Raw genomic sequence first — 10,129 nt, forward strand, 5'->3', positions numbered from 1 at the left:
ATTTCTGTATTTCTATAGAGTTTCCTTGTTTTCTGATGAGTATTCAAGGTTATTCAATCTTTCAGGCAACATTTATTTCTATAATACTTAATCTATTATCTCCTTGTTAAGCCCTTACTTTTATGACAACTTTAATAACATGAGTACATTCTAATAGTTTGCTTATTCCACTAAGTATTTTTTGACACAATTGCATAAAAAGAGTGTTATTCAGGAAAGCAATTTTAAGTTGTTAGAATTATCTAAAATATAAATAAAAATAATAACAGGTAAAGTATAAAAACAGGCATCTCACTTTAGTAAAAATACTTACCAACTTATCAAACATAGTGCGTGTGTATATATATACAAACACACATAAAAAATATAAATATATATATACCTGTGTATATACATTCAAATTATACACATAGCTCAACATCTGAATTTTGAAATGCTAAATAATTTCTGATCAAATTGCTAACTCATCATCTACATTGTCAGGTCAAGCTAAAATCCACCGGCCTTCTTCATCTGATCTCTCACTTTCTGCGGTCATTTATATAGTGCAACAGTAGATGAAACTGGCTTCATTTTAAATTACACCAGCCTTCCCTTTTTACAGATATAAATGAACACAATTTGCCTGGACGTGGAGAAGCAGAAGCACCATGCAGTTGTGATGACTAACTGATGCTCATTCCATCCAGAACACTGTAGCTGTGGTTCTCTGCAGGCTCGACAAGGTGTTGCTCCTTCAAAGCTGCAGTTCCTGGGTGCATTGTGCCATCCTCCAGCATTAAAGCCATTTACCTATGATAATCCTGAGCAACATGGCTGGGAAGCAGTTATGAAGGGCAAAGGAGGAGGGCTTTTTGCAAGATGCTTAATCACTGTTTATGACAAATGGTACGGCATCGGCTATTTGACTGACTTTCATGTAACCAAAGCTTCTTTTCAGATCTCTTGACTTTTATAACCTCACAATACTATTAAGGAGTTCTAGCACACTGCATTTGGTGCCAGTCCTGAGGAATGAGTCAAATCCCGGAGGGCCAGATCTCAATCACTGTACTCAAGTTTTAGAAGACTCAGAAATATTTACATGAAGACATAAAAGAGCACCTGGAAGAAGCAGTTAAGATAGCATTTGGAGTCTGAGAACAAGACAGACTGTTGAGTAGGCAGAGTCAATGTTATCAGTTATAGATAGTGCATCTACCAAACATCCCTAAATGCCACAGAATCAGCCACAGAAACTGTGTGTTCTGCTTGTATTTTGATATCAAGGTACAAGAGAGAAAAATAAATGTAATGTAGTGAATTAAATGAATCTGAAAGAATGAATGAAATACAATGCAACAGTCATATTTTGTGAAATGATTTTATTGAAATGGATGTAACTGAAAAAGTGCTGTACATCAATGAAATTTTTCAATCAAGTGAAATTTTAAAAAGTTTTATAGTTTTCATATACAACAAGACATTGTAAATGTGGAAATAACCTTTAGAGTGTAAAAGCAGTGAAACTGTGGAGTTGATACATGTGTGCAGATCTTGCAAAAGCATACAGGTGGGACTGCAATTATTTGTTTTGCCCCCCAGGGTGAGATGACCTTAGAAATAAAAATGTAGGAATGGTTATAGTTAGATTTCTCTAGTTCTCTTTCTGAAAGCAACTAGTAGAGGATGCTTATAAAAAGTATATTTTAAAAGGGCAACTATACACCGATACTTTCCCTAGTATAGCCTTTCAGCTAATTGCTGCCTGAGGATTTCATAATACAGAACTTGCAACCTTGTGTTTAATGGGTTTTCATGAATTTGTTATAAATATTTGTCTAACTGCTTTTTAAACCATTTTATCTTTTGGCCTACATCATTTCTGACATCATTTCTTGAAAAACAGTTCCACAGTTTAACAGTGTTATGTGAAAAAGAATTATGCCTGCATTCTGCAGTTGGAGAAATCTGAATGAGCTTTCAGAAACTTATGTCTTCTAGAGATTACAGAACAGGGTTAAACTGAGATGTTACAGCTCTCAGGGCATATCTGTCTGGTTCTGCATCAGAACTTGCACACTTGTATGCCCCTTTCTCTTTCCAACAAACAGTTCCTCCCTGCTGAACAGCTTCTCAGAATTATTCTCTTGTTAGGTAGTATGAAATTGTTTATAATCTCTTCCCATGTGCTTAATCACTGAATTTTCTGGATTGGTTTCCATTATGAGCACAGCACAGGAGCCAGAAAAAAAAAAGCTAACCAGTAAAAGACAAATGGCACCACAGAGAAAACATGTCCACCTTGTTCTGTAGCAATACCTGCTAGCTAGAATAGCATGAAGACATTTCCACAAAGAGTTTTCCAAAATCTTGTAAGCTGTCTGTAACACGACAGATTATTGCAATATAATGCTTAATACTTACAAAAGAATTCTTCTCTGGGTCAGTGTCACTAAGGCTCTTAGCTGATCTTGTTTCCACCATGAAATTTCTGAAACTTTACCGTATATTCTGGCCAAACTTTTCAGTCTACACTGGGATACTTGAGAGGTGTTAAACTCTTAAGTAGAAAGCTAGTTCACAGTATTCTAATTTGCACTTGCATGGAGACCAATACCAAAAATGTTAATTTTGTCATCTGTGTTTTTTGTAATTCTGCTATAAATCCTTGGGACAACACAGTGAGGGCTGTTCCTTTCCCTCCATTTATATTACCAGTGGCTTGTAGACCCTTGCTTTCCAAAGACCAGAAAAAAAAGGGGGGGGGGGGGGAAGATACTTAACTCTTCCCCCCTCCCCCCGAAAAGGCCAAGTTCTCAATTCCTTGTCACAATCACAAGAAAGCATGAGTATTATAAGTAATTTATAGAGTGTGTGAACTTGTCATAAGTTAAACAGACATGCATAGGTATGTGTCAGCATTGAAACAAAAGGGGGAAACCAATCAGGATGATTCTGGGGCAGTGAAAGAACAAATAAATAGACAAGCCAATAGTTTGCAGGACTGCAGCTGAAAGACCACTTAAATAGTGTAGTTTGATGAAAGGAGTGTAGCCATACAAACCTTACAGTGACAAATCCCTTTAGAAAAAATACAGCTTTTGTATGAAAGCATAATTTTTTAGGAAGCAAGATGAAGCAAAAAAATAAGGAATATGAAACACTTCACGATGAAAAATCCAAAATTATATAAAAATACTTTTCCTCTAGAGAGATCCTAAATTTCTGGAGACAGAAGAGAACAGGAATCAAAATTCAAGAGTAAGATAACATTTCCCCCCAAGATCACTATTTTATTACAAGGCTCAAAGGACTCAAGGAATCTGAAAATCCAAATAACAGATATCAGAGATTTTACTGTTAAAAAATATATATATATTCTTTGCTTGCTACATCTTGAAGTATAGTAGCAAAACAGTATCAGAAATGCAGCTTTATTTTCTTCAAGCTTTTTGTTACTTCTGATCACCAAGAGCTACTCTTCAAGGCAAAGGAATTTCTGAATTATTTTAAGCATCTCCTCATCTCTCTACCCAAATGAGCTACTGGGTCATATTTGCCATTTAACAGACTTTTTATATATACATATGTTCTGTCACTGACTATACGAAAGTAGATAATGATTAATACAGTATGAGAAAGTACTCATACTATATATATAGTATATACCAGAGTATATACTATAGAGTATATATATAGTATATACACACACACACCCCCTATATACTCTCTCTCTATATATAATATATATATAATATAGTAGGAGAAAGAGCCTGCAAAATCTTTCATCAGAGACCTAACACGGATGCAGTTAAATGAGTAAGCAGTAAGACTTGTGAATACTCCAAATTTCATCATATAAAGACAGAGAGAAAGATTAAACTTTAAACGTATTAGAGTCCTGTGCCAACAATAGTTCTGGACTATTCAAATGATAACTTTTGAACTGTTTCCTGGCATTTAGGCAGCCACATACATTGAGGACAGAGACATGCTTTTATAAGAATTTTAGTTTACCTTTGATAGTTAGTCTACAGTAATCATCCAGGATCTCTCTGGAGTCAATGGAAAGAATCTGGTGCCTGCGGAGGGTGACTCATCACACACTAAGACAGGTTAAGACAGGCTGCAGTCTAGTAAGATAAATCTCATCCTTCATTTTTTCAGAACACATGTAGATGTACTACATTCTCAAAAAGGATGTTTTGGTTGTTTTAACTGTTAAGTTCCTTCTCCTCTGGAAATTGCTTTGTTAGAAGGGAATGGTATTTTAACACTGTGATACTGAGCATATTAAATAAATGTATTAGCAATTCTGATTTATTTTAAATCAACCACTCTTTGTTTCTTTTTTTTTAGTTTTGAACGAGACAAAAATGAATAAAATTGGATTCCTTGAGAATTTGTATAAAATAAACACAAAAACATGTAAGCAAACCAAGAAGCTAAGCTCAAATGGCACTCATGTTTTTTTGTTTTTTGTTTTTTTTAATATTTGCCCTAGGTTGTCTCTTCCTCACAGGTGATAAACAGTCATAGAAGGAATATAAGTTGCTCAGAGGAAATGTGTTCCATTTCACCAATAAAGGTTAAAAGAAACATGAGGAATTTGAACAAAATTATGCCCTATTAACAGAACAATTTTCTGTTTTAAAATCACCAGTGTAAAAGAAAAAGGCAGGAATGTACTGTCTCTGCATGTGCATCTATGCTTTCAAAAGCATTTTACATAACTAAGAAACACAACAAAAAATAAAGGCTCCAGGGACAAAATATGTAATCTGGTACATGACTATATCCAAAATACTTTAATTAGGTTTTAAGCACCTGAAAACCTGTAAAAACATTTTCTATTTAGTACTGACCAACAGCTCATCCTCACCTGGGATCAGCAGTGCAAAACTCAAAATAATCATGGGCAGGTAAAGGATGTAGCTGTTCCTCCAGTTGCTCCTTAGTTAGACAAGGAGGAAGCCGGCGAATAACTACCTGCACATATAAAATAAAATGGACAAATATCTTTGATCTAAATACTGTGGAAAAGGACTAAGCAAATCATATATTATTACTCTTTAAAAGCTCTTCCTTGAATTGGAAGTTTCAATTGGAACACTAGCCTCCTAGTGACTTACTTTCTCGCATTTGCTGGCACAAGGAACAGTTGACCTATCTCAGTTTCTGCTACATAAAATATAGAGAACAACAGCTAACATTGTAAAATTGTAGCATAACTGAAATAGTCTGATGAAGAGCGTAAAAGACACTGTAATCTGGCTGAGAACACAAAATACTAACAAATGGCAAAAAAAACAGATATCGATTACACAAAATGTTTTCATTCTCTCTTTACAAAATTATTTTGTTTCAACTAACTTTGAAGTGCTTTACTACAAAAGCATTTTATGTACATTGTCCAATGTCTTCACTTCACAATAAAGTCTCTGAGACTGCATGAAAACCATTACGACAGAATGGTGCCAGTATAGAAAACAGCAAAATGGTCATAAAGATTCAGATAATGTATTTCCATTTCTCGACAATATCTGAACTTGACTTAACTTTAAGTCACGGTGACCTTCAGTGCTTTCATTTCCATGTTTAGAAAATGGGAATAAAACAAATCTCACAGTACTCTATATGAGTATTCTTTGAAAAATACTCAAAAAAAAACATGGAGTGAGAATTGCTCTTGTTCTTGCAAGAACTGCTTTGTCACAGCATTAGTCAATCTTAATTTTTAAAGAACAAAAGATGAAATGACAAGCAAATTTGCAGCACTGTTGCTGAGGTCCTCAAAATACTTAAGAAAGTGAACACCCTCATTTTGCTAATGATGAAACAAAGACCATGTTTAAATGCTATATTCTCTTGAAACTAGCCTCAGGGCCATGCTCCTCATTATAAACTTCCTCTGATCCTTCGACATCACCCAACACTTCTTACTAAACCCTTCCATGCACCCCTGCCCTTGCCTTCCTCTGCCCTTCTCCATCTTCATGTCACCTTCCCTGCAAATATCCCCACCTGCTCACCTTTCCCAGGGGTTGGCCCCATTCTCTCAATCACACACACATCCCCTTTTGCCCCCCTATTCCTGTTCCCAGGCTCCTTCCCAAACAACCTCCACCTCCACACATATTCCTCAACTCCCCTACATACCTCTTCTGTGTCTCTTCTGCTGCCCCCCCCACTCAGCACTCAACCCCCAGGCACACAACTCCCTGCACATCTGTCCCCCAGGCTCACCCCCCCAGACAACAGGCTCGCCACCAGGCATATCCCCAGCCCCCAGGCGCACCCCCAGGCTTACCCCCAGCATGCCTTTGCCGCCAGGCTCACACCCTGCCCCCAGGCTTGCCCCCAGACACACCCCCATGCACATCCCTAGTCACATCCCCAGCCCCCAGGCACACCTCCAGCCCCACCCTCAGCCCCCAGGCCTGCCCCTCAGCTTGCCCCCAGGCCCCAGGTTGGCCTCCCAGACACACTCCCAGCCCCGGAGCACACCCCCAGCCCCACAGCACAACCCTCGGGCACACCCCTAGCCCCTAAGCACACTCCCCAGGCTCACCCTCAGGGACAGCCCCAAACCCCAGGCACACCCCCAGACCCACAGCACACTCCCCAGGCGCACCCTCAGGCACACCCCCAGACCCACAGCACACTCCCCAGGTGCAACCCCAGGCACACCCCCAGACCCACAGCACACTCCCCAGACCCCAGGCACACCCCCAGACCCACAGCACACTCCCCAGGCGCACCCCCAGGGACACCCCCAGACCCCAGGCTCACCCCCAGACCCACAGCACACTCCCCAGGCGCACCCCCAGGGACACCCCCAGACCCCAGGCGCACCCCCAGACCCACAGCACACTCCCCAGGCGCACCCCCAGGGACACCCCCAGACCCCAGGCGCACCCCCAGACCCACAGCACACTCCCCAGGCTCACCCCAGCCCCTAGACACACCCCCAGGCTCAGCCCAGCTCCCCCGCTCAGCCCCGGGCACGGCCCAGCCCCCGGGCTCGCCCCGCGGCCCCCCGGCCCCGCACGGCCCCTCACTTTGCTCAGCGCCGTTTTTTTCTCCTCTCGCTGTTTACCCGGCGCCGGGTGAAGAGGCGGGGGAGGCGGCGGCGGCGGCCCCAGCGGGGGAGGGGGGGTTAGCGGAGCCTCCGGTTCGCGGCGCGGCGACTCCCGCCTCGGCGGCACCTCCATGGGCCACTTCTCCCCGCCGCCGCCGCCCCGCGCCGGCCCCGGCGCGGCCTCCCGCTCCGACCTCATGGAACCGCTGCCGCCGCAGCAGGCGCAAACCTCGCGAGAACTGGCCGCTCGCCGAGCGCAATCTCGCGAGACTTCGCGGGCGGGGGACGCAGGGTTCTCAACGGTCGCCGCCGTGGGGGCAGCGCTATCCCCATTCCCATTCCCCCCAACCTCATCATCTTCATCCCCATCACCTCCATCCCTGTCTTCATCTGCACCTTCATCATCCTCACCCTCATGCCCATGCTCCTCCTCCTCCCTGACATGAGGACACACTGATTCAGACAATGCCCCTATCCTGTCTCTGACAGTGGCAAGTTACTGGGGAGGTCACCCATAATGAGCAGAATGAGGAGAAGAACAGGGAAAGTATATAGTAATTTACCTTCAGATTAATCTCTCACCTGCAAGGTGTCCCTGAATTGAGAGCACAAAGCTGGTCTTCCATGTGGCTGGTCTAGAAGTAGTGACCCATCCATCAGACCAAGGATTACTCAGTCCTGGATCAGCATAGTGCAATTTTGTGATGTCTAGTTCTAAAAAGTTTCTTGAAAGTACTGGATTATTTGGGATGTCTTGAACTACTTCTCCTAGGCTTGGTGACAGAGGTACAGCAAAGTGAAGAATGGCTGTGGGTCACACATAGGTTATAGATGTACCACTGGACTCCTCTGAAGTTACTGAAAATAGACAGAATGAGCAAAAATGCCTGCAATTTATGCAGAATACACAGGGTCAATACTGATCTTCAGATGCTGATGCTGCATTGTCAGTCCTCAAACAGATGTCCACAGCATGACAACAAATAGTAGATGATTTGATGTGGAATAACTCAGTGCTGAAGCCGCTGAAAACAGAATTCCCACTCCATCTTAACCTCCTTCTGTGTCCACTACCAGTGGCTACAATTCATCATCATAATTGGAAACCAGGTGATACCTGTGCCTGGAGGACATTTTCTGATGTTTGGTGAAGTTCGATTTGTCAAATACCAACCTACCACTTGCCTGTCAGGCTTCATGAATAAGAAACCTGACCACACTATCCCTAAGACAGGATATTCCAATCATCCCATTGGTCTCACCTTTGATCCTAAAAGGCCAGTTGCAGCTCTAAAAATAAAAGCAGGTGGCATTGGCCAAGGAAACTCTAACATGTCATTAGCCTTCAAATCTTTTAGGCAATAGTGCTTGAGAAGAGCATGAGGAACAGCTGGGACCATTTGCAGAAATCTCTTGTGGGTTTTCAGACCTATTCTGAAAACCTTGCAGGCAACAGCCAGGTCCCCCCAAAACTGGGAAAAGATTGATCCTTGCAGGAGACAGATGCCTCTTTTAGGGACACACTGATAGGCTACTCAACCTGATCAAGACCTGGATCCTTGTACCCACTTGCCCAAGCTAACCAAGGAAATGACCAAGAGCAAGAGTCAAGAACCTGAGGTCAAGTGAGGCCAAAATTAATAACCAAAGACCGCATAAGGACAAGGAAAATACCCAATTTAACTAGAGCCAGGCTGAAAAATCAGAATACCAGAATAATCTGGAAAGACAATAAGCACTATCCATTACACAGTGTAAAAGCAAGGGCAGGACAGGTGCTGGGAAGTGTAGAAGAGTAGAGCACAGCAGGAGCTGCAGATATAGAAATGAGGATTTGGATAGAACAAGTGCAGATCAACATCCTGAACAGAAGAGAAATGAGGGAATGCCCTAAAGCCTGCCTGAAAGACACACCTCAACCACCATCTTGCAAGCTCTAACCTAATTGCAGCTGTTTAAAGGGTAGGAAGGCAGGACAAGTCATACCAAGAATTCCTCTGATGCTGTCCAGGAAAAATCATTGGCAATCTAGGACACTTTGCATACATCTCTTTCTAGGTAACTTTTAATGCCAATAAATGAAGGCCAGCAACAGCCAGCCAAAATACTTCAGCAGATATCTGCGAAGACATAGTGTAATGATACATTGCCTTTTCAGCAATCCCCATTTAAGGTATTCCAACTATTCCTTCCCACTCCTACCACTCTTCCCCACTGATGACACTAAAACAGTGGCTTACTATCTTTGAACCTGAAAACTGAGAAGAAAAGATTTTTAAATGCTAGATCAAGTTCTCTGATTTGATTCATAACATAACCACACAAACACTTGAATTACCATAGCTGAGGTAGTGGCACAGGGAAAAGTAGATTCTTACGGGCAGGGTGGAAATACTCTAAAGCAGTGTTGCCATCAGAGCCAATATATCATCGAATCGTGACAGGAGAGTACAAGAAATACAAAATCTTATCAGTGTTTTAATTTATTTTATCAATGATAATAGTAGCATTATGGGAACAAGTAAACAACATAGGACTTGCATCCATGCCTGACATAAGACAAAAGGCCGAATTTGCTAGAAGGCTTTTTAGGCAACTGGCATATAGAAATTGCTTGTCACAGTGCCTTAGTAGTAAACTAGACTTACCCAAATTAGCATTAAAAAAATAGAGAATCTTCTAGAGGAAAAAAAGCAGTTCAGTTCTTTGTCTGAGGATCTGCTGGTGATAGTCTTCAGGCTGCTCTGCATGCAGCAATAAACCTTTGCTATCTCTTTATTCACAACATGATCTTGGTTACAATCATTCAGCATACATAAGCACGGAAGCCAAAAAAAAATCCCTACTGAGAGATCCTGTAAAGGACGAAACTTGCTTGATACAACGGCTGTTGAGGCACACTTACAGAGTCTTAATAGGCCAGAATATTCTGATGTGCCCAGGAAAAACTTCCAGTTTACCTCGCACATCAGAAGCCATCTGAACTACACATAAACTATCAGATACCAAAACAAAAGCAGCTCTTTATGAGCTTTTTATCCAGCCACATTGAAGGAAACAGACTGG

General features: G+C 41.9%; 1 protein-coding gene and 1 long non-coding RNA gene across 4 annotated transcripts in view; both read right to left on the reverse strand.

Annotated features, from left to right (window-relative positions):
• Positions 1–7,261, reverse strand: part of UPF3A (UPF3A regulator of nonsense mediated mRNA decay) — a 28,199-nt gene extending 20,938 nt beyond the window's left edge. For all 3 annotated transcript variants that reach the window (XM_067295401.1, XM_067295386.1, XM_067295393.1), the window contains exons 1-2: positions 7,044–7,261; positions 4,865–4,971 (exon numbers count right to left, since the gene is read on the reverse strand). In XM_067295401.1, the coding sequence (XP_067151502.1) occupies positions 4,865–4,971; positions 7,044–7,196 (260 nt within the window). In that variant the 5' untranslated portion in view covers positions 7,197–7,261. The remainder of the gene's footprint in view (positions 1–4,864; positions 4,972–7,043) is intronic.
• LOC106494054 (uncharacterized) lies at positions 1,423–4,363 on the reverse strand. The gene is made up of 2 exons (XR_010883991.1): positions 4,000–4,363; positions 1,423–3,207 (listed from the first exon to the last, which is right to left on the reverse strand). It is a non-coding gene; the product is annotated as an uncharacterized lncRNA (long non-coding RNA).
• Positions 7,262–10,129: the final 2,868 nt, after the last annotated feature.

Source organism: Apteryx mantelli, chromosome 1 (genome assembly GCF_036417845.1).
Source record: "Apteryx mantelli isolate bAptMan1 chromosome 1, bAptMan1.hap1, whole genome shotgun sequence".
NCBI lineage: Eukaryota > Metazoa > Chordata > Aves > Apterygiformes > Apterygidae > Apteryx > Apteryx mantelli.